Genomic DNA, 27881 nt, shown 5'->3' on the forward strand with positions numbered 1-27881 from the left:
TGGGCTGAAGGGACCGCTACAGTAAACACACCGAAGTCCATATCGAGAAGAAGACCACGTCGCACTTATCCACAACCGAGTTGGTAACGTTTTCCTCATTTTAATGTACTTTGGTCAATAAAGAAACCCCTCAACGATACGGACGGGGGAGAAAAAAACGTTAAGAGTCGAAGCTGCGACGGGAGTGAGTTTGCGACTTTTTTTTTTTTTTTGTACTCCTTTGGAAAGTTTTTTTTTGCGCTCGTGTGACCCGGGAGCCTCTCGGGGGGGTTTTTCTGCTCTTCTGCATCGGAAGATATTCCACAGAGCAACACGACATGTGGAGTACCAGCCGCTCGCCGTGAGCGTCCACGCATCCGAAGCCAAGAAGGAGCGTCTGCAGCGGGGGGAGTGGGGGGGGGGGGGGAGCGCGGCATGTAGCGCGAGACCAAGGGTGAGTTCTCCTCTCCTGCAACAAAAGAGAAAGAAATCTCCTCCGGGGGGGCGCGTTTGTCCTCCTGTCTCCGAGACATTCTGGGAGTCAGGGAGAACTCAACGAGTGAATACAGGCCAAATAGCTCAGCCACGTAGGGCAGACGGTTTATCCCAAATACTCTCACCCCCCCCCCCCCCCTCTCCCTCACATCCTCCTCCTCCAGATAAACATTCGTTAGACTAGAGACAGGGCCCCCACACTAAAAACATTCAGTTCAGATGGAAGAAGTCACTTCACGTGGAGCCCTCTGCAGGACCCTCTCCTTAGGATCCAGTTTGGACATCTCTTGGGGAGGGTTACCTGTATCACCACGATCACGCTAGTACTACTACTACTAGTACTACTTCGTCAGCAGATTTTTAAAAACATTTTTTAATGGCACCGAGGGGGGGGTGGGGGTCACTTGTCCTGTTGGGTTAATGATGGGTTAAATGAGCCAGGTGGTGGTGATGATGATGTCATTATCACCTTTGTTGGCCCTGCACACACCCTGCGTGTGCGCCGAGCAGGCGTGTTTGTGTGAGAGTATGTGAGAGATGTGTTTGGACATGCGGCGACATTACTGTAAAAGATGAAGGACAGAGTTCTGTAAAGGCAGATGTAGCGTAGCTGCAGGAGGCTCAGGCTCTGCTCACACATATATACACATATATATATATATATATATATATATATATATATATATATATATATATATATATATATATATATACACATACATACACACACATCTGGCTGTCTTTACAAGCTCAAAGGCATACTGTGTAAATTATACGGTGCCAGAGCCAAGTGGCTTGGAAGTACACGCCACTTTTTTAGAACACAGGTGGGGTTGTGGGTTTCCGCGTTCCTCCATTCTTCTCGTCCCACCTCGCCGCAAGGCGTCTTCAGGAGGACCAGAGGTCGAATATCTATGCAGGAAAAGTGGCTATTGTTCGGGCGGCCGGTGGACCTTTGCTTCTGAAGGAAGCTGGATTGTGTATTCAAGGCGAACGGGCCTTTTGGGGTTGTTGGAGGAAGGGAGAGAGGGACGAAGGAGGTGGTTTGTTGTCGTCCTCGTAAGACTTCGTCCGAAGGCAGAGAAATGCACAATGTGTTCAACGTCAAGCGGTGCTTTTGGGTTCTTCTGCAGGGAAAGGGACAGACCTTCTTTCTCTTTCTTAAAATTCAAAGGACTTCCTGATGAAGAAAAGATGCAGAGGTTTTTGATAAATAAATGATAAAAGGCCCATTTTGCTAAAATCTTTAGTGTAATAGCTCGGTTCATTTTCATCCCCACTTACGCCCTAATTCTGTTACTTTAATGGGGTCATTATAATAATTCATTGTCATCCACTGGGATATCTCCAAAAAATATATCTCAAAATTCAAATTTCCCAGAAATTGATTGTTGAATCTTTAAATAAGGAAAACCTGTCCAAAATGTGGCATGAAAGGCTTTTCCCATTTGAGGGTTTCCAGTTTTCAAAAATATTTGCGATTTTATTGGCAGCCTTAAATGCAATTATTCCTCGTGATTGTCAGCTGTAGCTGTGGTCACATTCTAATCATACAACACATTCATTTACATACATTGATAATCTTAACACAATAAAAGTCACACTGATACAATGTAATAAACAACGTCGTTCAATCTGGGCAACTTGTGTGTGTGTGTCTCTTGTCGTGCATCGAGACTCGCAGTGATGCTTTTGTTGGAGTTGTGTAAGCTCTGAGCTCCTCTGAGCAGCCGGGGCCGACAACAGCAGAGCAGGGCGGCGTGCTGCGACTCGCCCAACTCTCCCACACTCCAGCGTAGGCACCTACCAGGCGCGAGTCAATCACCGCTGGCTCCGCCCCCGTCCCCCCCCCCCCCCCCCAGCAAGACCTTAATGTGGCTTGCACTAACTGTACATTTTAAGGGTATTCAGTGGGGAAGTAGAAGCAGGGAGATTTTTCCGTTTGATGGGCGGTTTCTCACACCTAACCGGCCGCGTTGTCGGATGCAGCCACGTGGAAGCAGTAGCAAACCGGCGCTGCTTTCATAGGCCTGTAAACTGACTGTGGGAAAAACACCCAGTGGCTTTTTTGGGGGGGGGGGGGGGGGGGGGGGATTTAAGCACGTGCGTCTGGAGTCGTGTTTGTGCGTACGGTTGTGATGTGGTTCCCAGGAGGAGGAGGGGAAATGGGGTGGGGGGTGGGGGGGGCATGGAAAATGTGAACAGCACTGCGGGTTTGGCTAAAGCGGACGTGGGGGCCCGTGGCTGGTGGCCGTGTGTTTTCTGTTGTTGAGGACAGGAGAGCCTCCAGCTATCAGCCCCCCCGCCCTGCATCGTCCCAACCAACACTGGACCAACATGATAAGAGCCTGAGAAACGCCGGGGTTGCAGCTCTCCATTGGGCGTGGGGACACTGACCCGCTGCTCTGTCTCTGTCTCATACCCACATGTCTCCAGCTACCAAACCGGTGCACTCCTCTTTGATCCGCTCCCTCTGCTCCAGGGAAAAGCCTTTAGCTGCCACACTGGGCATTTGCCATCTGCCACTGTGGCAGGGTGTTGCACCCCATGAACGCACATTGCACTGCCTGTCAGTGACGTGGAGCTGCATCATCTCATCGGTCTCCTTGTTACATGTTGCTGCTGATGCAAAATACTTACAGGATACAGGATGCGCTCGGCGATACGCTAATGGTGTAATCGGGAGGTTGTGCTTATTGGATAGAAGAGACCAGCTGATCCCAAAAGCTGATCTCACGCGACGCGGTGACGAGTGCACGTCAGATGCATGAGAGAGAAACTACGGAGAGTCCTCCCCACTCAACGCACGCTAGAACTTCATGTGTGGGGAATCCACTCTCTCTCATACTTTACACCTTTTAAATCGCTTCATATCTCATATCTTAAACTTTGATTTCGCCCCCCCCGCCCCCCCCTTCGTCTCAGACGTCGTGCTAGACAAAGAGAGAGAGGGAAATGAGAACACTGGAAAGTGAGGAAGCAGATGCGCTTGGTATGAACACACTGTCTGACCGCCGAGCTCCGCCATCTGTTTGCAGCTGCTGATGCTTGTGTGTAACAGACAGTACATTGTGTGTGTGTGTGTGTGTGTGGGGGGGGGGGGGTGCAGGACTTTGTGGCAGTATGTAGTGGAAAATCAAAGTTCCTTCCTTTAAGTTGAGAAAACGTAAAGGCAAAGTCATATTTGCATGTTTTTTTTAAAAGAAGGAAAACACACACACACAGTGTCGGATAACAGAGGTCTCTTCTGTCCCTGAGGCATGCTGGGAAAAACAATGGCTATGTACAGCGGAGTGCTGTTCATTTACAGTATTTCTCTGTCATCTGGCAGAGGATTACACCGTTTGTGTTTTACTGCCCAGTGAAATGGGAACTGTCTGATCCAGGGTCAGCTCCAAGTGGCTGCTGCTTCCCAGACGGGCTTTGTCCATATCTCTCCAGGAATGTATGCAGACTTCAGAGCCTTGTTACCCCAACACATCACACATCTAATCACAGGGGGGGGGGGGCATGAGAGTCCTAAGGCACACACACACACAGCGCGTACAGTAGAAAAAGTGGTTACATTTGGAGTCGTCTGTGTGCGTGATTATTCAATTAGCAGATTAATCAACAATTATCAATCATTGTTTTGGATTCGTCTTACAAGTCATTAAAAAAATACAAACTCGTAGTTCCTGCTTTTAAAACGTTTTCAAATGGTTCATGTAAATTAGCGTTATTTAAGTTATCTAATGTACAGCTCTAAGACGCTCACCTAAATCATTTGTCTCTATTCTCAGGAAATGCACAACATGAGCACATTTAACCGTAAGAAGTAAACCCTGATAAAAATTCCTACCATGTGATCCCGGAGGAAGAGTACTTCAGGTCAGCGAAGCACTTAACCCCCTTTTTTCGTTTTGCCCCAGCGCTCCTGTGTAAGCCAGCGGGGAGGAGCAAGAGGCTGGTGTTGGTATTTCAGACAGGGGGGGGGGGTGGGACAAGAATCAGAGATCCGATTGATTGAGTTACACACGCTGTCGCGTCCTCAGCTCCGGGCCGCCCGCGTCTAATGGTCTTCGCACTGGGCGACAAAGTGCTGTTTTGTTCCCGCTATTGTGTGTCTGTGAATGGAGCAAAGTGAGGGACGGGCTGCCCCGATAGAGAGAGAGAGACGCAGCACAAAACACAGCCCCCAGACCAGTCCCAATTCTTCAAGTCCATTTCCATTTGTGCTGTTTGACCGCGAGATGAAAAGCGTTTTTTCTTGAGTAGTTGTTTTGGTTTGCTCAGATCTACCGTGCGCGCTGATCTGGCACCTGACTCACGTGGAGAGAGATGACTGGCTGTAAAACATCACACCCCGGGGGAGAAAACCTGTGTAAACATTGTTTTTTAAACTGATTTTGCATCCGTCTTTTGTCAGCTGTTAACTCATAACACGCACACGTCTGTTAAACCGCGTTCCCATTAGTCATCGCTGTACAACACCTGTCGGGCCCTCGGTTCCCGCCCTCGGTTCCCTGCGTTGCCCAGTTTTACCGGGAAAGAGTCACTGACTTATTTACTTGTTTTGGAAACAACGGAGCGATCCTTCGATGACGTAGAGTTGTGGCTAAAAGCAGGCTTCTCCTTCCCAGCTCCGACAATGAGCTGCTCCAAATATGATCAAGTTGTAATTAGTTTTTTAAGATGTAATTAATCCTACCAACTTACATTGAAATCCCAGTTTAGATATGCTGTGTGGCCCAGAGAGTAACGCACTACTACTGTTGGTGGTTCTCTGATTGCTTCTATGATTTATTTATTTACGTGGTACTGTGGTTAAAGCATACGCCATAACAAAAATGTCTTCCTCCTTTTTTTATTTTCACCTTCATGCCACTGACCACACTCGACCAGAGGGGATAGAGAAGAAACACAACAAAAGAGCAGGATGGTTTTCTGTATTTTTAGCCAAAGCTTGCTTTTCCTGAAAAAGAAAAACAACCCAATTCCCTCGGCTTCCCCTCTCGTTTTTTTCTCTATGCCACAAAATTACAATGTGCAAATTCGTAAAACGCACACGCCGTTTGTTTTTTTTGTTTTTTTGCACACTGGAAATAAACACAAAGGTCGTGAGTGAGTGTTGCTCGTGCCGCTGCAGCGGCGTCGAGGCGTTTCTTTGTGTCGAGGAGCGGGTTCGCTCCTCAGCTATTGTCCGTCCGCTTTTACTCAACCACACACTTCCAACCATGCCGATGATTACTAGTTTAGAGTTGCACCAACTGCTGTCTAGTCCTTTGGCTAACCTTTGACAAACCTGGTGTGTGCGTGTGTGGCGTGCTCTGTTCATGCATGTCTACGTTTGTACTCCACGCGGTGAAAGTATGCGTCTTTATTTGTGTCTTTGTGTGTTTATCTGCGTCTGAAGTCTGGTGGACGGGGACCTCGCTGCACCTTTTGCGCTCGGTAAAAGAGGAGTTTTTGGAAGATTTTGCCAGCAACCTGTCAGCAACTGCATCAAGCTAATTCATTCACCTTGATGTGTGTGTGTGTGTGTTTGCATTAACGCCCAATAAAAAAAAAAAAACAGGATGATGCCACTTATGGTGATCTGTCTCAGATGGATTCAGGAGTAAGGAATGTGTTACGGCTTCCAAAGGGGCTCGGCTGTTACAAAAGAAAGGTGTGATTCAAACCCACCCAAACAACACGGCTGTAAGTCAGCGGCTTGAAACCATTTCATTCAAGACTTGTTTGCGTTTTTACACCTTGTTTGCGTTTTTACACACACACACACACACACACACACACTTTCCCTCCTTAAGGTGCATACTTGCGTCAGGTGTGCTCTGTTTTTCCAGTCAGGGCAGAGAGGAATCTGGGCCGGGGTCCAAGCTGCACATTGCCCGAGCCCGGGACAAGAAGCAACACGTCCACTCCGTCTTTACTACCCCTCCTTCTCCCGCTCCGCCCCGCCCACCTCCTCCCCCCCCCACCCCTGATCACCGGAGCATTGGCGTGTTGTGTTTTGGTCTTTTCCACCCTGCCATGCACTGTGTTGTGATTTGCTAGTCTTTCTCACAAAGTTGAAGTTTTGTTGGAGTAATTAAGAGTTTTTACGAGTTTCTCAGTGACAGCATAGATGGCTTGGCGGCAGTGGGGTGAGCAAACCCAGTGCGTCCGTGAAAGCGTCTGTGCCACAACCGTGTGTGTGTGTGTGTGTGTGTGTGTGATCCTACACACTTCCACACTGTAGGCTTCGATGTCTGGCGCTGAGCTGCTGTGGGGCTGGGGAGGAGGGATGGGGAGGGGAGATAAAAAGGAAAAGGAAAGGCCTCCCACACAGGCAGATATGAGACTTAGGAGCTCCATTAGTTCCTCAAAGCCAGCTGCTGGGTTCAGATGGATGTCTGCGCTCTCCTGTTTGATGTGCGTTCATCCGTGGCCTCACATCTCTGCCTCTGTCTCCCGGCTTCGCCCGACTCTGGGCCTCACGGGGCTGCAGAGACAGCAGCTGCCGTAACTATAGGATAAAGCCGTCTGCTGCTGCTCGGCGGGTCTGGTTTGACTTCTTTCTTCTTATGGCAGTTAGGTTTGGAAATCCAATGTTGGAAGGTTTGAAGTTCGACTGCCAGTAGATCTTTTTGTTTCTTGTTGACTAATGCATCCCTTTTGTCATCTCTCCTTGCAGCACCTGTTCAACTCTTTTTTTCCTCACCCTCCTCCTCCTCCTCCTCCTCCCCTCCGGACATCTTTGGGAATGGGCCAGAGCCTTGCCAGGGTGCATCTTTCCACCCGGTGGTGCGGCTGGCGTCGCGCAAGAGTGAGGAGGGCAACGGCCACTTCATAGAGCCCCGCCCCCCCCTCCTGCTCGCTCCTTCTTTTTTTTTACCTTTTTGACTGCGCTGTGACCTCCTGCCAGCCATGCCTTTCCGGCTGATAATGCGGCGCACCCGCCGCTACAACGTCCTGAGCAAGAACTACTTTGTGACGCGGATTCGCCTGCTGGACAGCAATGTGATCGAATGCACTCTGTCAGTGGAGAGCACGGGGCAGGAATGCCTGGAGGCGGTGGCCCAGAGGCTGGAGCTGCGGGAGGTGAGGACGAGTCTTTTCTCATCATCACGTGGCCCACGTACATGATTGTGTGTAAATGATGGATGGGAGCTGATGGTTGGCGTGCACTTTGCATTCTGCACCGTTTTTATCAAACAGTTTGTTTCTTTATTAAAATGCGTAGCGGCAAGGTGAGGTGATCCTAACCCTGCAGATGCACTCATGGTTTTAATGAAGAGTTTCAGTGCCAAAGGGCGTTGGCAAAGTTATTAATCTACAAAATCACAAAACACACCTGAGGGACACATTATCTTAGTGTATAAAGTTGATATAGAATACCATCTGTTGTCAACTTCTCCATATAAGTGTCACCATTAGAATGGTTGGGCAATATAAAAAACAAAAAATCCCATTATATGTCAATTAATGTCTTAAAATTATTATTATTGTTATTAATTAAAATGATTATGATTTTCTTTTTTTACTAATTAAGCAAAAATAAATCAATGACAAATCAAAGCAATTCATCACCTTGTTACAGAAATAGAGAGAGAGAGAGAGAGAGAGACCCCTCCCCACACCCCGTGTCCATGTCCGCCTCTAATGAAGCATGACCCCCCCCCCCCCCCTCTTCTCTTATTCCCCAATCTCCACTACATTTCCACACCACCATGGTTTAGCCCCCACTTTTCTCTGCGCTCACACAGGTATGCGGCCTTGTATGGGGGGGCTTATTATCTGCAGATGGAGTTTCTTTGCATGTGGGGCGGCAGTCGGTTCGAAGGTTGCAGAAAGAAAGTGTGTTTGTTTGACAACCGATCGACAAAGTGAGACAGAGGAGCTGCGCACATGTGCGTACTCGCGCAGTGTTGTCGTATTTGCCAGGTGTCGGCGATGTTATAAATAAGGTGACGCGACACTTGAGCTTCACTCAGCGTCTGCCCCCCCTCCCCCCTTTTACGGAATGCGTGTAAACATCTGCATTTGCTGTCTCCATCTTTAAATATGTACCTGAGGCCTTGTGCGTGTCCAGCTTAACGGCTTTCATTACAGTGCAGACAGAACAGGTGTGCTCACCTCTTCGTGATATCACCCACCAAACCTCATAGCTTTATTCCAAATGACATGGCTGGCCCTGAAATGTATGGTTCTAAACAGATAAATAGTAGACAAACCTTTGTCAGATCTTTTATTATTTTCGGGGCGTTCTCGGGTCAGAGGCCTGTTTTACAAAAGCCAAATTCTTGTGTAGACCTTCATTCCGACCTGTAGACAAGCAGATTGCGAACGGCAGCATGTTTCTCTCCCCACCGGTGATTTCTATCTGGCAGCGCGGCGCTCCGGCATGCTCGTGCATGGGTTGCATATGCGGGGCCTGAGGGAAACGTACCGGAGAAATCTGATTTATGTCCTTAACCTAGAAGATGAGGAACGTTAAATGTCAGTTTCCAAAGCAAATTGGTATTCTTTGTCCAAACTGGTTACAGCAGCTTTCGGTGTCACCAGCTGAACTCTGGTTTGGAACCGTGTGAGATGACACTGCATTTCATCCTGAAACTGCCATAGTTGTTATCTTTTAATGTTGTTGCTGCGTTTCTGTTGTTTGTTCAGCTGCATTTTGTTTCATTTTGGGATGGCACACCAATCTCTATATGAGATAATAGGCAGGACGCTTTGCTATCACTGAGATGAGATTGGATCACTTCCTTTCTCCCAGGGCGAGCTCACCGGCATGGGTCCCGTCTATGTTATGTTTAATAGAGTTGACGTTAAAGGTTTAATCAGATTTGCAGAGGAAATATGTGCTTGTTCTATTTTAGTGTTATCTCCTCTCTGCTCTGCTCACTTAATCTATTTCTCAAGTAATTTCCGATTTTCCTCCTCAACCCATTTGTGTCCATCCTGACAACCCTCTATTTCCCATCCCAATACTTTGTCTTCCCCCCCTTTACTGCCGTTTCCTCTGGCTTCCCAGTGGTTTCTTCCTCCTCCTCTTTCCTTTCCTTTCCTTCCTGTCCTGTTTCCCCCTTTTCCGTCATCTCCATCCCCCCCCCCCGACCTTGTGAAACACACACTCACCTCCTCCGTCTGTTCTCTCCTCCTGGCTCCAGACCCATTACTTCGGGCTTTGGTTCCAGGGAAAGACCCAGGCCCCGGCACGTCGCTGGGTGGAGCTGGAGAAACCCCTCAAGAAGCAGCTGGACAAGTTTGGCAATGAGCCACTGCTCTTTTTCGGAGTCATGTTCTACGTGCCTAGTGTTTCCCGACTGGAGCAGGAAGCCACCAGGTAACCGGTCTTCATACTGAAACAGTCACATACTCAACTGTGAACTTATTAGCACAAAATGTGTGACTTTCTGACCTTCACTTGCTTATTATTTACTTCAATGGGTGCAAAATAATTCAAATGCATCCTTGCATCTACCTACATTTTTTTTGTTTCTTTTAAAATTACTTCCTGCGCTTTAAAAAGTGTAAGTAGAAATGGAAAATCATTTCCATCAACTCCATGATGACACACTCCTGACAAAATGTGGAACATGCAAACCAGATAAGCGCTACTCAAGTGCATCTGAAAGATCCACATTCTCATAATATTATTGCCTGAAATCAGAGGAAGATTCACCTATTTTATTCATACAAATACATGAACATATACTTTGTTTGGGAATATGTGTTTGTCTTTGTGTTTTCTATGGACCTTCACAGTTATGATATGAGTTTATATCATAACTTGACATGAATTGATGTGGTCTTAAAATATAGTGATGGATCAGAACTCAGCGGATGGTGCTTGTAATGTTGCATTAATGAAAAATGGAGACAGGTGTGGATAAGCTTCACATCCAACATTTCTTTTCAGTCTTATTATTATTAGCCACAGTGTGTGCGAGAGAAAAAGAGTGGGAATTAACGCACGTTGGCTGCAAAAAAAAAAGGGCCATTCGTGGGTCAGCGTGTGGTGGACAATTTGCCATGTCAGATTTACCACACAGGGACACACACACACACGCCGCTAGTCTGCGTCGCACTGAGCTGGTGAATTTGCAGCTTCTGCTTTGCTGGATGTGAGAAAGGTCGATTGCAGGTCACGCTCCGTAATTTCCTCTTCTTTTGAGACAGAGACAGAGGGAGAGAGAGAGAGAGAGACAGAGGGAGAGAGTCAGCGAGTCAGGCAGCACCTTAAACCCTGGCAGGCATGTTTTGGTGTGTTGGGGTTGATGATGGGGCCTTAGGGGCAATTTGGGGAACAATGGCTGCCTCTTTTCTCAAGCCCCCTCTCTCTCTTTTCTCCAATCCCTCTACATAGTGTCACTCCCGCTCCTTTTATCAAGAGCAGATCTCCACATCACTGCAATCCCACATTTTCTTCTCTTTCTCTTCATCCTCCTTTTTTTTTCTTCTTTCCCTTTGTCAGGAATGTTGGCACAGCCGCCCAGCGTAGGAGGCGGACCACACATTCCTCCCAGCAGAAGTGCTGGGGGTAAAAGGGGGCCGCTGTGTGTGTGTGTGTGTGTGTGTTGGGGGGAGCTGGGGGGGGGGGGGGGGGGGTCTGGTTTACAAAACACACACAACCGCACACACTAACCTCACACACCTCGCACACTCCCCCGAAGAATCCGCTCACAAGCCAGCTGCAGCCCTGTCACTGGAGTTAGTCACAATGCAGCACATTGTGAGGACACACACGCTCCCGCAGGCGAGCTCTTCACAAAGACTCCTCCCCCTTTTTCACATCACAAGTTGAAAACAAATGTTCACAGATTTTTCTTTTCCGATGAAACTAAATTTAATTTCAAATGTCATCATTTATTGAGTTGTACCGTATTTTTTGCACTATAGGTCGCACTTAAACGCCTTTCATTTTCTCAAAAAAACGACGCATTTTACGAGTTATAACGGAACAATTTTGAGAGTTTTTGTGAAAACGCTAACGTTTGATGTAGCGGTATCAGACTGTGTTTTTTACGTGTTGATAGTTATTGTGAATACACGCTCATTGACGTTTGAATAATGTGGAGAGTTATTGTGAAAGCGTTTGATAAAGTTTGACTGACTGACTTATCGTAGTTGTGTTGAAAAAAGATTGAAAATAGATTCGTTCACAGTGCGCCTTATAATCTAGTGCGCCCTATAGTGCAACAAATACGGTGATTTGAGTCGGATCGACTGAGGCTGGTCTTTGTCTTTCCTACACACCTGGTCTGGGGGGGGAGGGGGGGGGGGATTCAGGGAAAGAGTGACAGAAGGAAAAAAGGGAGAACGGGATACAGAAAGTAAAAGTTGGCAGCTTGTTGTTTTTTGTGTGGTTTAAGCGTGCTGCGTTTCTGCTGCAACTCACACACATATTTATGTGTCCACATACACAGCTGAAACACAGAGGGGGGCGAGTGGAGCGGCTTTGTGGGACGCCAGTGCTTTGATTGTTGTTTCAGTCAACACTTTTTGGGATTGGTACTTTTCAAATTAAAATGCGACGTCATACTACGTTACTGACCTCAGAGAGTTTTCTGGTAGTTCGGTCTAAAACGCCTCTGCTGTTCATCTTAACAGCAATGGAGGTCGGAAAGAAAACTGGTAACTTGGTTTTCGACAAACAATCATCTTAGCTTCTTGCCAGAAAGCACAAAGACAGAGTGTCCCTCCGAGTAAATGAGACTTACTGAGAAAGTAATGTGAGTTTTATTATGTGGTCGGGTCTTTGAAGTTCAGTGTTTGACTGATGTGTAACCTGATGATCTCCCTCTCTTCCTGTCCATCCATTCTTCTGTTTCTCTGTCCCTCTCCTCGTCTCTGCCTGCAGCTGTGAAAATGAACCAAAGCAGGTCGTGTGTGTGTGTGTGTGTGTGTCTTACAATGTTTTGCAAAACCTGTTTCAGCATAATTGAGTCTGCGATACAATTATGCTAAGGGTCTGCAGGTCGTGTCGATTATATTATTCCCGAGACGGTGGACCTTTATTTTTTGCACTATTTCACCGAGCCAACATCAAGGAGAGCCGCTGCACTCAAATTGTTAATTTAGTTTTAAAAAGTTTACACTTTTTCCTTGTCTCTTTAGAAACAAGGGGATGCTGCCATCTGCGGATAAATGCTGCTGGTAAGTTCTCTAAAACTCTATTTATTTATTGCATTTTTTCTTTTGTTAAATTGTTTGGTGTTTTAATTTTGTATAATTTTTTAAGTTGAATAACAAAGGATGATCATTGACTTTTGTAACCGTATAAGAATTTTTATGGCGCATTATTGCCAGACAGAACGGTCCATGTAAACATATAAATCAGAGTAATGCCTTACTCGTATTACTAGTCACAACCAACTGGAGCCTTTTTTGTGTGTGTGTGTGCGTGTGTGTGTGTGGGGGGGGGGGGGGGGGGGGGGCAACGAGGGTTAAAGTGGCCCAGAGAGAGAAAGTGAGGAACCTAAACAGAGAGCTGTTGACCAGGGCGAGGCCAGCTGGCCTCAGCAGCCCCCAAGGCTAACGGCACCAACAGCCTTGGAATCCTAGCATTGTTCAGCTGGTTATCGCACACACACACACACACACACACACACACACACACACACACACACAGCTGTACTCTGTTGTGCCCCTTGCTGATTCAACACATTTCAAAGTGAAATCCTCCCGCCTCCCACGCAGCCGTCTGGACCCATTCAGGGTTGAGGGGGTGGTCAGGGTCGTCCCGCTGCGGGGGTGGTTGGTGGGGGGGCTGAAGCATATGTACACACACACATTCGCGCATGCACGCACACATGCTCGTTGTCCGGGCCACTTGGACATCTGGCAGCGTGTCTCGAGGCGGGCTCCAACATGCGTGGGCACATAAAGGGCCCTTTGTGCCTGTGTGGCTGCCTGCAGTGTCGGCCGAGCGCTCAGTCACCGGTAACTCGTGGTGAGCAGGGCCTCGTGTCTGTGCGTGTGCATTCACCTGCCGTTACCCACTGGCCATGTCAATCAGTGTAGGCTTACTAGCGATCGCCTTTGTGGCCACAACATGGTTAAGTTTAACCAAGTTCTCGTCGAAGAATAGATAGTACATATTACATAAAAACACGTTTTCTTATTTTTCCCTGTCGGTATCTATCCATGTGCACCGTGTGGGGTTTAATTACCAAAGAGTGGTCAAGTGAATTCTCATACAGATTACACTACAGTTAATTTATCAACCAAATGGGTGTATATCCTCTTGTAATGGAAGCCTTCATTGGAACACATTGTCTTTAGATGTGGCTAGGTACTTGTCAAACACAAACATTTTCCAGATGCCATTCGATGTAGTTTTAATACCCTCGCACCACATCTTTGCTTTGATCTGGCATTGAACCCAAATGCATGCTAATGCAGAGTTATTGTCAGGACTAGACCATAAAGTCACTTATTTAAACCAGCATTGGGGTTCTTCTACGTATAGAAAGAGCATCCATTGACTAAACGCAAGTAAGAATCTATAAACTGACCGTTCTGATTCTGATTATTTGTCTTGAGTTTATGAACTGTTACATTTGGTATCGCCAAATAAATGACAATAACAGACTCATTAGCAACTTATCAAAGAGAGCCCTCCCCAAAACTGCAACGTTGAACAATAAACAGGACAATATATATATAAAAAACACCATTGTGTGGTTATCATTGAACCTCAGAATGAGATCCAACCATTGTGAACCCCAGACCCCATACGGAGAACACTGTAAAAACAAAGTCCACAATCATTTGGTCCTCTGCACTACGTGGCTCCTCCCCTTCCACACCGCATCATGCCCCCACCACCGCAGCCGCGGAGGCTGACTAATTAGGGGGTTGCCACGGGAACGGAATGGCAGTTTAGCCAACGGGGGTAATGACAGGGTGAGGAAGGAGGGCGGGGCAGATTATAGGCCTGGGAGTATGCTGAGTGGAGCTCAAAAAAGAAAAGAACTAGAAGAAGAAGAAGAAGTGGTGCAGAGAATGTTGGGAGAGGAATATGAACATGAAAAATGAGGTCCCTGAAGAACTATGATGGTGCTTTGACGGTTCAGAGAGTGATTGGCGGGAGCGAGTTTTAAAACTGAGACGGCGTAGAAACATTTGTTTAGGAATTATCTCAAAAGTGTGTTCCAGTGAATGAGTGACGCATCGACCTCTCGGTCGTTTGTGTACTCTGACGCTGTGTGTGTGTGTGTGTGCGTGTGTGCTCGCGTACGTACTTCAGACAAAGTGTCTCACAGCCCACACCGGAAAGATTCAGCCGGTGGTCACCATGGCAACAAACAGGAAACGGTGTGCAAGTTTTTAGGCAGCTGAGCCCGGTCACCCTGACAGTTCTCTCTTCTCTGGCCCCTCCATTATCCGGAAGACAAACATCCAGTTGGACTGCGGCTAAAAGTGGACAAAGGGAGCTCAGAGGCTTGAGTAGCTCGGTGCATTTAAGCCTTTTGGGGTTTTTTATTCCATTATGGGAGAGATGCGAGTGGCCACGACAATCTGAACTGCGCCATCATATCAACTCACAATCGGCAAAGCCGCAGTGCTGAGCCCCGGCAACCCTTTGCATTTCCAATTCTGCTTAGAAAAGTCCCCTTTTGTCCAACTTGTCTTCCTTCCACCGCGGATAAACCTCGGCCCTTATTAATGACCGCTGCATGCTGCTTTGCTCGCCGTTTGTGCGTTTTGGTCAGACGTACATAATTGTATCATTTAGCCCCTACTGTTCAAGTCAGTAAGTGAGTCACCGGTATTTCAAATAGAGGTGATTCACTCATTCCTCACATGGATTCTGCAACAGGCTTCTCTTGGCACTGTTTCTTAAACGGGCTAAACCTTTTTGCCAATACGTTCTTGACGCATACTTTCTGTTGTACGAACCAGACGCAGAGGAGCACGTCTCTGCGGTGCCTCTCTGGTTGTTTTGCACTCCTTCGGTTGCTTATGTTCAACGCCTCGGGCGCCGCTCGTCTTGCTCTCCGCGGATGAATGTGTTGAACTGAAACCACATCATGTTTTCCAGCCTGCTTTTTTTTTGTGCAAGTGCTGTTCAGAGCCCGTGCGGCCAGCTATAAAAATAACACGAACCACCGGCCGAATATCGGAGTCATTTCCGGGGCCCGACGCTCCCACCCGGCTCGTCGGGTGTTTGGTCCGCGCGCCAATGTGTTCGCACTTGACGGCGCTGCTGTGTAGCAAGTGAAAAGTCGAGCCTCATCTGACCGGGGCCCTGCGGTGGTCCGTCTGAATAGAACTCCATCGCGTCCATCCAATTACTGTTGAGATGTTTCAGTTCGGACCCAGCTGGTGGATGGACCGGCATCCTAGGAGCCTGCTAGTGGCTGCCGTGGCTATGAAGTTCTATTGGAATGACATTTCCTGTCTGTCTTTCCTTCCTTACTTGTTCCCCTCAAGGTATCAGTATTACCTGCAGGTGAAGAAGGAGGTGTTGGACGGACGTCTCCACTGCACAGTGGAGCAGGGGATCCGACTCGCCGGCCTAGCAGTGCAAGGTGAGGCGCACACGCACAAGCAAACGTCTCTGGGGAATTATCTCCCAGAGGGAGGGAGGGAGAGAGAGAGAGAGAGAGCACAAACTCACACTTTCTCAGGTCATCTCGACTTCACTACCTAATATGGCTGCATACCAGAGGGAGAGCCTAGTCCACTTGAGTTCCTTTTGGTATCAGTCCTAACACACACACACACACACACACACACACACACAACCTCACTACATCTCCTCCGTCTTGTTCCTGGGTGCCGTCTGCGTCTCAGTGGGAATGTAAACAGACAGTTTGCTTATCGCTCGTTCCAAGGTTAGCCTCGCTAGCACGAGGAAGACGCTTATCTGTCGGGAGGCAAAGATCCTCCGCTGCACCTCCCTTTGTCCGACAGACAGATGAACAGCACTTAGGTCGGGCTCCAAGGGCCTATCTGGAGGGCCCACTGTGTAATGGATGTGTGGCGCAGGTGGGCCATTAGCCGCGTACTAATGAGGTAGCTTGCTACTTTTTCATTTATTCCAAATAAAAGACTATAAACTAAAGAAGAACTATACTGGAATTTTCTCCAGGTAATGTGGTGACAAATTACTTCCCGTAAAATGTGATTCAATTCTCTAAAAATGTAAAATTAAACTTTTATTCACAAACAGTCCTTACATGTGTTAACATCTAATACTTGTTACATAAAGGCAAACAAAAACATATACAATGTCAATACCATCTGGAGTGTGTCAAAATGCTGAAGGTACATTTCAGAAAATGGGATCTGCGATTTGAAAAATATAATTAATGATCTCACACATTAAATATCAACAAAGATAACTAAATGTGTGTGTTTGTTTTCCAGCTGACTTTGGAGACTTTACTCAATTCATGTCGCAGGACTTCCTGCGGGAGTATGTGCTCTTCCCAGTGGTGAGTCCTCAAACCTCCGCGGTTCCAATATGTGTGCTTGTGTGTGTCTTTAGTGCGCGGCCTGAAGGCACACATTCTTGTGTCACCCGTGAGCCTCCTCCGCCTGTCAGTCACCGTGTCACTAAATCTCTTGTCACGAATCCTTTTTTTTTATCACCTTCTCTTTCCTCTCACGTTCACCTCCTCCGTGTCCTTCCTATGTCTCCATGTGAGTCTCACTCCTTTTTGTCTTCACTCAGAACTGGCCGAATGGAGACGAGGTTCTCGAAGAGTGGACCCAGAAAGTCGCAGAGGAGCACAAGAGTCACTGGTACTGGTACTTTTTCTTTTTATTTTCTTCTGTGGCTCGGGTTCAAACCCCGGGCTGCCTCAGTAACGTGGGGTTGCCCTGCCAGCTTCATTTTATTGTATTTGATGTGTTTTTTAATGTGAAAAAGAGCGAGGCTGTAATGTATTGGGTAATGTATCCCTCTGTACTTTAAAGTCGAATGCAGACCGCCGAGGCAGAGTTGCTGTACATCAAGGAGGTGGAAAAACTGGACGGCTTCGGGCAGGAGAGCTTTCCTGCAAAGGTAGATGAAGAACACCCTCTGCCTTCCACACACACACACACACACACCAGTTTTTGAATGTGAGAAGGATGTACTTCTTAATAATATTCATTCTTGTTCCGTAGGACAACTACACCAATGATATTTTCATCGGCGTGTCCTTCATTGGGGTGTTTGTCAAACACAGAAATGGCAGATCCATCATGCTCCACAAGTAAGCCCCCCCCCATCAAATATAGATTAATATGTAAGAAAGTGTGATGAATTGCGTGTGGGAAAATTCAACCCTTGTGTGTGTGTGTGTGTGTGTGTGCATTCCTCTGTGTTTCCGTGTGTGCGACAGGTGGAAGGACATTGGTACGATAGCGCACAACAAGTCAGCCATCACAGTGGAGATAACGAGCAGAGACGACACCATCATTTTTCACATGGTGAGTGTTGTGTCTGCGGGGGGGGTCTCGGTACACACACACACACACACACACCCACGCGTGCGCTTAACACAAGGTTTTGAGCCGGAAGTTTAAATAGAAATACACATTCCCAGACATCTACACACAGGGACAAATACAGTGGCACATTTTCTATAAATACGACATGTTAGAACCAAATAACACGGTTTTCCCCCTCTGTGTTTGTCCCTGCAGGAGGACATGGAAATGGCAAAGTACATCGCTCGTCTTTTCACGGCCAGACACAAATTCTACAAACAGAACAAGATCTGTGCAGAGTGAGTGAGTCCCAGGGCAAGCGGACGGCCAATCGGACCACTTATATCACATCTATGCCTGATCATTTGCCATTTCATATTTAAAATAGAGAACATTAGACATTCAAAGGTTGTGTCAGGAAAATTAATACCAAAACAAATTGCATGAAGTCAATCTTGACCTGGCGGCGATACACCAGTTTGTGATACTTTTTACATAGTGGATGATGTGTTGGGGTTTGTTTCTCTTCAGGCCCACTCACTCACCTGTACCAATGAGGAGGAGACCCACTTGGACCCACCGCCTGTCTCTGGTAAAGTCGGCGGCCCCTTTCTTGCTTTCCTACGGTTCATTATCACTGGTTACTTCTCAGCGGCTTGACACCGAAATGAGACCAGTGTGCCGGGCACATGAGGAGAATTTGAACTAGACCCTGCTCTCCCACCCGTGGAGCCTCGGTGTGAGCAATTGTCGGTGGTGCGGTGGGTGTTGTTGGAAAAGTTTGCAAAGGGTGTTGCTGGGTTTTATTTCCGGTGCGACGATGAAGGCGGTGGTTTGTGTGCGTCTCCCTCCCTGCTGGCCAGACAATGGCTCGGGCTAAATCTGGCACAATGGCTGCCCAGTCGGTCCACTCGGTTGTCTGTTGGGGAGAACCGCGGGGCGTTACAGCCCCGGAGTCACCTGTTATGTCTCCAAGGATTGCAATTTGACGTTTCAGAGAAAACTGAAATGAGTCTTCCTAACTGCATTGAATGTGTTTCTTCATTCAGCCGCGGCCCCAGTCCTGTAATTTCCAGTCAATGCATTCCCAGTATGGAGAGCATTATCAGGACACACAGAGCTCCCAAGGTATGTGTAATACACACACACACACACACACGCACACATATTTAGGGTCATTTCAACTGCAGCATTTCAACTGTTGTGGCCGCAGTGTGATTTAAGTTTTCAGCCTCCCTGACAACATCCAAACCATTTCAATGGAGCTAATTGCGTCTGTCTCCCATCGGACGTGTGACTCGCAGCCCATTTATTTTTTTTAACAATCTGCCAGCCAGACGTTTGGGGCGCAGAGCAGTGACATCATTTTGTGCTTCACTCTTTCATTGACTTGTTCACACACTCATACGGCGCTATAATCCAATGTTGACAGCAAAAACGGAGCGAGTGGAAAAAACATTGTGGGTGTGCTTTGTGTGGCCGCGGGATAATTTTGCAGTGTGACCTCAGGCATCACACGCCGCTTGTGTGGATGTCTGCCTGCTTGTGGGCTCGAGACAGAACGCTTTATTTGTTTAGTAAAGAGGAATGACATTCATACCACTTTTTCCTTCATTATGGTGGGAAGACAATATTACAAATGATTCTTGGTCCAAGTTGGTTAGCTACTGGGTGGACATTTTCTGAATTTCTTCCAATGTGGTTTTTACGGCAGTGAACCAGAAACAAAAGCACCTTTAGGGTGCTGTTTACTGCTTATAACCCTAAATCACAACACTGGAAAGCACCAGAGCCGCCTCCAGTACCCTCAACTTAACATTTAAACTTGACTATTTCCCGCTTGATACTTAAATAATCGGTACAAAAAACGAAACTTTGTTTTTTTAGACAGCATCTTCCACGATGACCCCTACTACAAGTCGGAGACGAGTCTGGACCGCTGCCAGGTGGACTTTCCCTTCCGTAACGGCACGGCGCCCAACGGCAGCATGTACAGCAGCCCCAGCCTGAGCTCGCTCAATCAGTCCCAGACTTTCGTCCCCTCGTCCCCCATGTCCTCTAACCTCAGCATCCCCGGCAGCGAGCTCATGCGCCCCGACTACATCCCCAGCCACCGGCACAGCGCCATCATCGCTCCGTCCTACCGGCCCACGCCCGAGTACGACGCCGTCATGCGGCAGAAGCGGCGCATGCCCCCTGCCCACCATGACCTCCACAGCCAATCGCTGCGCAGTCTGAACATCAGCAACGCGTGTGCTTACCGGCAGCCCGAGGCTCTGGTGTACAGCCAGCCGGAGATGAGAGAGAGGGGCCCCTATCATGGGCTGGGGCCGAGCCCGGGACCTTATGGCAAACAGGTTGAGGGAAATGATCTCTTTTTGATGTCGTTGTTTTGAAGTTCACTGCTCTCTTCTTCATGTCACGCCGCGTTCCTTGAAATCTTTTGTCTTGCAGATCAGCTACAGTAAGCCAGTGTCCCACGGCCCTCATCAGGGGGGACCCGCCAGCAGCCAGGGCCCGTGTCATTCCCCTTGTGTTAACGGAGGCGGAGGCGGGGGCGGTGGCGTAGGAAGCTCCATCTCTCACACGGTCAGCACGCCTGAGCTGGCGAACACCAAACAGCAGGGGACCAACGCGGGAAGCAACGCAGCCACGGCTAACATGCTGAGAAACCACATGTCGCGGCCTCCTCCACCTTACCCCTCCAGCGCCTTCCGCCCCGCCACCAGCACGCCGGATCTGGCCAGCCACCGCCACCGCTGCATGGGGGGCAGCAGTCCAGAGCTGGTCACCCGCATGGTGCAGCTGTCGGTCAAGACCTTCCAGCCGGACAGCTCGGCCGTGGTGCACCAGTCCCTTCAGGAGGTTAGTGAACCGCTGACAGCGGCCGCAAAGCACCGCTCCACCCTGGCTAAGAGACACAGCATGGAGGTGATCAGCAGCATGAGAGGAGGAGGAGGAGGTCTTGAGGGCATTGTGATGAAGAGCATAAATCCCAGCCTTCACCGGAGGAATACTCTCAGAGAACATGTAATGCCTCCTCAGCCTCAGTCCATTCCTCAGCCACAGCTCCAGCCTCCACCACCATCTCAGCAGCTACAGGAGTTGCCCATGCAGAGGAGTTCCAAGAAATCCCCTGTGTCTCCTGCAACACCAGCCGGGGCGGCGGCGGCGGCGGCCTATCAGCATCAAAAGACGCTCTCCAACGCTACCATGCTCATACACAGTAGTGAGAGTGAAGAGGAGGAGGAGGAGGAAGAGGAGAGACCTGAGCTGGATGTTCAAATCCCGGGTCTCAACGAGGACATCAGCATCAGTGCTCAGCTCCAGGCTGCTCTGGCCAAGCTGCCTAACAAACCCCCGCCAGAGTACCCTGGTCCTCCCAGGGGGAGGAGTCACAACCACACTCACCACCACAACCACAATCAAGGGCCGCAGGGCAGCCAGGGGCCGACGGACCCCAACCAGGCCCTGGGCAGAGCGCACAAGGCCGGGCAGAGCCCGAGTGGCGGCGGGCCTGGATGTGGTGGTGTTGCAGGTGCTGGTGGGACACTGACCCGAGGGGACCAGGGTGGGGTGAATGGGGCGGTTTTAGGTCCGTCCATTTCTGAGCCGGACCTGACCAGCGTGAAGGAGCGAGTAAGGAAGGAGCCGGTCAAAGAGAGGCCTGTGTCGGAGATGTTCTCCCTACAGGACAGCATAGTGGAGCGGGAAATAGCTCAGAGGGTAAGATAACGCGAAAAGGATTTCAATTCTATTTTTTGCAGTCATCCAACATAGTCGTCATTAACATTTTCAGAAACAGTGTAATTCACATGAGCACAAGAAAATAAAACATGATGAAACAAATACTAAATATAATAATATACTATTATATCAATATTATATAATTCAAGAAATGGGACTACAATCATTAATAACACATGTTAAATATATTGTGTACTGTATGTGTATGTGAAAATATTTCTGTGTCCAAGCTTTCATTTTAATTTTTTAAAACATGTCTTTGCTCATCAGTGATTGTATGAAAATGGAATGTACCAGAGCTTCTAAACACGACACATCGTCCTGTACGAGACAGAGATTCACCGTGCTGATACCGTCTCACATGTTGCAGTCTTCTGTTTGCTAGCTCGCTTCATAGCTCCTGATTAGCAGTAATCCGGGGTTCAGCACCTCAGAGGGTAGCACGAGGCCGCGAGTCCCCCCCAGGCTGCTAAAACCCTCCTAAATCCCCCAGATTATTCTTTGGGTTAGGTTTTATTGTGTAGTTCGACTCCATGTTAAGGCACCAACATTTGACACAGAACCAGATTCCAGGTGTAAATTAAATCGTATAATTCCCTTGTGGCCGGCTATTTATAGTGATGACATTCAAAAATGTATTTTTATTATGGATCCAAAAGTCCAAAACCGTTAAAATCCCTAAACCACTTCATCTCATATCTAGAGGACAGCCCTGGTGACCCCCTAGCTGTTGTTTTGACTGTCCCCCAGGGAAGGAAGGAGGTGGAGCTGTCCTGGGGGTTGAATAGCCTCAGAGATTAGGTGGGGTAATCCTTGGAGGATGTAGGGGCCGGACAATGTGGGTCAGAGTTTGGCTGGCGTGGTAGAGCGGGGAGGAGACAGGGGGACGGAGGGAGCCTGCGTCCTGTACGGAAACAGAGGCCCAAAAGGTAGGTCGGAATCAACAAGTAAAAATATGCAAAAGAGGACAAAACAAGGATCAAAAAAAGGGAGAAGTAAGATGGAAAAGAACTTGACGTTTACTTTTACATTCAGGGCTTTTTAGTTCACACTTTAAGACCGAACGCAAGTGTGTTGTTACGATTATACGCACGTTAAATCCTCCCCACCCGCTTGGAGACAGTCGCGTGCGCGTCGTGCTCGCCGCTCTGAGGCCAGCGTGGGTCCCTCAGTCTCGCAATGCTGCCGGTACCTGTGACCGTGACCCCGGGCTTTTCCTCTCTCTTGAAGACGCTGGAGAGGCAGAAGATGTCCGTGGACTCCATGAAGAGGCCGCTGATGATGGCCGCGCTCAACGGCCTCTACGTGGCCCGAATGCCCGCCACCGAGAGTCCTGCAGACGAAGGGGCCAAGGCTGCCACCGACGAACGGGTAGGATGATTGCTCTTATTTTATCACCATATATTTGGAGAAATTGTGTATCAAAGTATTTTGAACGATCAATTTTTATTTGTTTTTTTGTTGTGTGGATTGACAATGAGTGTTATGATTGAAATGCATTCAGACCGTACTCCAAACCTTTTTTAATGTAATATAAATAGTTTCCTTAATGTCATTTTTATGTAGGAACAAAACATTTTCGGAAAATGTCATCTTTGCATTACCAAAGCTCCCACGTAAAACCAATTTTATTTGTAAGATTGAACGAGTACCTTTTTTAACTCTCAATTCTCACCTGTCGAGCGTTGGCTGTAAAAGTCCTGGTCGCTCTCTCCGATAACCGCACTGTTTGAGGCATTTTGTTGTCCCCTCGCAGTGTGGAGGTGTGAAACCCACCCCGTTGCCCAGACTGTTGCTAAGCTAAAGTGGACGGGCCCTAAGTGGGCTGTGGAACGCGTGGCATGGTGGTGCTTATCGCCTCTGGGCCCGCCGGTATGTCGGGAATGTGACCCACACACGGAGAGAGTGAGACAGAGATGCTGCCCCTCTCACACACGACTGGCCTGATAAACGTGAACAGCGCAACTGCATATCATGCTCAGATGGATGCATTACACGTGCTCCGAGTTCTTTTTGATGTTGAAGTCAGTGTTCGGTTATTTCAGGCGTATATTATGAGGAGATTTTCCTCTCCGGTGTGGTGGAATGTAAACGAAAACAAAGCCCCTTGGGAACTGAAAGAGAAACCTCTGAATGATGTGGATAACAACCCCCCTCGTTTCTCTCTCTCTCTCCCTCTGTCTGTCTGTCCAGTGTAAGACCTTGGAGTTGAAGCTGGAAGAGGAGCGGGTCTTCACAGAGTACGAGCAGGTGCCCAAGAAGAGGGCCGACTGTGTTCTCACCACGGCGACGCTGCCCGAAAACACAGAGCGCAACCGGTTCCGCGACGTCGTTCCCTACGAAGAGAACCGGGTCGAGCTCGTGCCGAATAAAGAGAACAACACGGGCTACATCAATGCCTCGCATATCAAGGTGTGCTCGAGGGGTCATGGGTAAAATGTTAAAAAAATGTCAGGAGGGGTGATGCGTGAGATTGTGAAAGTAGGCAATACCCAACTATTCATGAGCCAAAAAGAAAAAGGAGGGAATGGTGAAACACAACAACAAAATAAGAGAACATTTCCCAAAGTGCTCAAAGTATATGCATTCTGCGCAGGTCGATGCTTTGCCCTGGCCACATCATACGCCATAAAGTAAAAGACAAGAGCAGAAACTCCCTGCTAGTTAGGTGGTCATGCCTAAGCTGCGAATGGCTTCGGAGGAAAGGATGAAAGGCAGCTGTTGAAGACTGTTTGTACCTCTTTAAGCTCACGGAGCTCGTGGAATTCAACCAAGAATGCGGTCCAAACTCCAAACCCTCCTAATTCAACCTGAGCCCCTCTCACTGGCGTCCTATTCATGCTTAGTTGCAAACAGCATGTGTGCACAGGCTTGAGTGCACGCATGAGTTTGCATTTCACCAAAGCGACGACTGCATCGCTGCCTACCACGGTGTAACCCTCTTACTTTCCCCCTGTCGTTTAAGGTAGCTGCCGCAGAACAAAAGACCTGATTTATTCCCTGTCCATCTCTTAATACACTGTTGACAGTCACGAGGTAGCCTGACAAATCAGCTGCGACGTGTTCATTACGTAACGGCACGCCACAATCCATGTGGTTTGAGTTTTTTGAAGAAGGGAAGTAGTGCTGTGTGTGGCCTTGTGATTATTAATGAGGGAAAGCTAAAGAAAGCCAAAGTAGAAAAAAAGAAGAGGGTTTTTTATAAATGAAAGACAAGACTCAAACTGTGTTCATACTGCCCTCCAGTGGTGTGCAAGAGTATTGTCTTGTTATGAATAAGCTCTTAACATTGAATATATTTTAAAGTATGAAGTCATCCATTTTTTAAAAGTGGTTGCTAGAAAGCAGTTCAGCTTATTCATTCCTTAGTAGGTTGATAATCGTTTGCACTGCAGTCCTTTTATTATTTATTCTTTGTGTGTGTGTTTTCCCAGGTGATGATCAGAGGGGAGGAGTGGCACTACATCGCCACCCAGGGTCCGCTAGCCAGCACCTGTGCCGATTTTTGGCAGATGGTCTGGGAGCAAGGCGTCAACGTCATCGCCATGGTTACTGCCGAGGAGGTACACGCACAGGCAAACACACACGACACGTGCAGCGCCAGACAGCGAGGGTTCATGTGTGTCACCATGTCTTTGTCTTGGTGTTTATGTATAAATGTTAGCGCTCATTATTCATTCCTTTTTTTCCATCCTCATCCTCCCATCTTCATCCTCTCTTCCACTCAGGAGGGCGGCCGGTCCAAGAGTCACCGCTACTGGCCCAAACTCGGCTCCAAACACAACTCAGCCACTCACGGCAAGTTTAAGGTGACCACCAAGTTCCGCACTGACTCGGGCAACTACGCCACCACGGGGTTAAAGGTCAAACACTTGCTGTCTGGCCAGGAGAGGACCGTCTGGCACCTGCAGTACACCGACTGGCCTGAGCACGGCTGTCCCGAATATGTCCAGGGATTCCTATGTGAGTGTCATCATTATCATCAACATCAGTGTTTGAAATATGAGACGCAACGTTGCCGTCATTGTTTAGGTCTAATTAAATGTTGAATAGTTTGACATTCTGTGAAATGCGGAAGGTTGGACTCATCACTCATGCCAGAGGTGGATCTGGGAGGCAGTCGGCTTAGCCCTGGACAAAGATTGGTATTTTAATCCAAAAGCTAAATTAAGCTTCTCGTGACTCCTGTCTTCTCTCTTGCAGCCTACCTGGAGGAGATCCAGTCTGTAAGGAGACACACCAACTCCATGCTGGACACCTCAAAGAGCCTCAATCCTCCCGTGGTGGTTCACTGTAGTGCCGGGGTGGGTCGCACCGGGGTGGTCATCCTCACCGAGCTCATGATAAGCTGCCTGGAACACAACGAGGTGGGTGCAAAGAGTTTGGAATGTGCTATTTAGGACGACAGCACTCTTTGACAAGATACATGTATCCTACGCATGAAGGAATTGCTCCTGAATAGAGTCAGTTCTCAGTCAGATCCTGTTCCGTCTCTCTCACTCTCCCCTTCAGGCCGTGGAGGTTCCCACCATGTTGTCAGGGCTGAGGCAGCAGCGGATGCTGATGGTGCAGACCATTTCCCAGTACACGTTTGTCTACCAGGTCCTCATTCAGTTTCTCAAGAACTCCCGCCTCATCTGAGCCCCGGTATGCTGACCTTTGTACTCGCGCGCCATTCGCTGAATGACGCCGGCAGACAACAATGGTCCGTCAAAAGATTCATGTCGACTTTTTATGTGGATTTATATACAAACTCACCTCAAAGGGGAAAGGATTTGGTTAGGCCTTTACAAAAAAATCACAACATTATCTCCTATCATGTGTACGTAGTAACCCCCCCCCCCCCCGGGTTTAATTATTGTCTGTTGGAAAAAAAACTGTATGTAAGTTTCCTGTGTGTGTGTGTGTGTGTGTGAGTGTTTTCTAACAAATACTTTTAAGGATTCAAATCTCAGTTTTTATTTTGGGTAGTTTCCAAACCTGTTACCTTTTCTCATTCCTTATTTAGCCATTATCAGATGAACAGTAATTGGCAGCAGTATTGCTTCTATTTTCCATACACGGAAACAAAAGTGTTCACTGTTCATCTAATCAATGTTCCAAAGTGTTGCTTTGATTTTCAACACAGTATTGATTAATACAGCAAATATTCACATCAACGCTGTGACAAATGTTTTGTTGCATTGACGAGCGTGTTGATCATTGAGGTACAACAAAGTTTGTTATGATCCAATGCGTCTGATCACGTGTCAAACCTAAAACCATTTCAAAAGCCCACAGTGTTTATTCAATGAATTTGATCATTTCTTAATGTATTGTTTCACGGCTGGTAGTCAATAGAGAAATGTGTCTTGATTCTGCAGATACTGTCCGCACTGACTCATTGTGCCTTAGTGACACATACACCAGGAGAACGGCCCCACCTTGTGTTTTGGGTTCTCAATGGGTTTGGTAATTTATATATAAATATATTTTACCTCTAAAGATTAAATCTTTAAATTGGTATTTACTAGTTTGTGTTTTCTTTAAGGAACAACTAAAACATTTAATATAATAATAAGTCTCCTGTTAAGGATTTGAACAGCAGAAGAATACTGATGTACAAAAATGTGCAGCCTTTAATATCTGATCCAAGCCCAAAAGGTAGAATAGATATTACGTTGCCGCGTTCCTTGATTCCATTCATAAAAATCACGTATGACAGTTTATTTTTACGTGTTACCTTAAATATTCTTTTATTTTTTTTCTGAATGGTAATGCAAAGTCAGCCATGTCCAAAACGACTTAATACATAGTATGTTTTATATAGTTTTTCTTTTGACTTGGTACCCTAAAAATACCGCAACATAATAAACTATGCATGCATTTTTATATTTTATTGTATATATTCTCAAATAAGTAAAAGCTTTTTGCTCTCATGACATACAAGTGTTTTGTTGCACTTCTGTTCTTTTTGTGACAGTATTTCCTCACAAGGCATTCCACTGTTTGTTTATATTTAATTTTTCCCCTCAATTTTCTCTTTTGGCAAAGCTCCCAAAAACCTTTCAAAGTTTGTGTACATATGTTTTGTATATGCGTTTTCAGTGCATCAAGCCTTTTGTTTTTCTGTCTCCAGACATGTATGAAGCTGTCATACTTGCTTATTATGTAATAAAGCCTTATTTTCTCTAAGACCGTGGCCACAAATTCGTTTATTTGGGGCTTCCGTTTGTTGGTAATAATGTAGGAGAGGCTTTCTCTCGCAGTCCTGAAGACGTATATTA

General features: G+C 47.5%; 1 protein-coding gene across 2 annotated transcripts; it reads left to right on the forward strand.

The window, feature by feature from the left end:
* LOC119194920 (tyrosine-protein phosphatase non-receptor type 14-like) lies at positions 1-27789 on the forward strand. 2 transcript variants are annotated; one of them, XM_037449413.2, is made up of 21 exons: positions 1-433; positions 7133-7539; positions 9609-9784; positions 12559-12597; positions 15880-15977; positions 16819-16886; positions 17126-17196; positions 17371-17458; positions 17563-17651; positions 17781-17868; positions 18085-18167; positions 18400-18460; positions 18918-18996; positions 19756-20225; positions 20323-21594; positions 22846-22986; positions 23809-24027; positions 25050-25178; positions 25344-25578; positions 25819-25982; positions 26128-27789. In XM_037449413.2, exons 2-21 carry the CDS (start codon positions 7366-7368, stop codon positions 26254-26256), a joined length of 3873 nt encoding a protein of 1290 aa, XP_037305310.2. In that variant the 5' UTR covers positions 1-433; positions 7133-7365; the 3' UTR covers positions 26257-27789. The 2 variants fall into 2 exon arrangements, with proteins under 2 accessions (XP_037305310.2, XP_062415524.1); XM_062559540.1 differs by lacking the exon at positions 1-433 and having other exon boundaries at positions 6670-7539.
* Positions 27790-27881: the final 92 nt, after the last annotated feature.

Source organism: Pungitius pungitius, chromosome 20 (assembly GCF_949316345.1).
Source record: "Pungitius pungitius chromosome 20, fPunPun2.1, whole genome shotgun sequence".
Classification (NCBI taxonomy): domain Eukaryota; kingdom Metazoa; phylum Chordata; class Actinopteri; order Perciformes; family Gasterosteidae; genus Pungitius; species Pungitius pungitius.

What these genes read in the sequence shown, in the direction of transcription:
- LOC119194920 (XM_037449413.2), top strand. Translation starts at nt 7,366, where the DNA reads ATGCCTTTCCGGCTGATAATGCGGCGCACCCGCCGCTACAACGTCCTG. An exon ending in CAGAACAAGATCTGTGCAGA is followed by an intron (nt 18,168 to 18,399) that starts GTGAGTGAGTCC and finishes GTTTCTCTTCAG; the next exon opens with GCCCACTCACTCACCTGTAC. An exon ending in GCTGCCTGGAACACAACGAG is followed by an intron (nt 25,983 to 26,127) that starts GTGGGTGCAAAG and finishes TCTCCCCTTCAG; the next exon opens with GCCGTGGAGGTTCCCACCAT.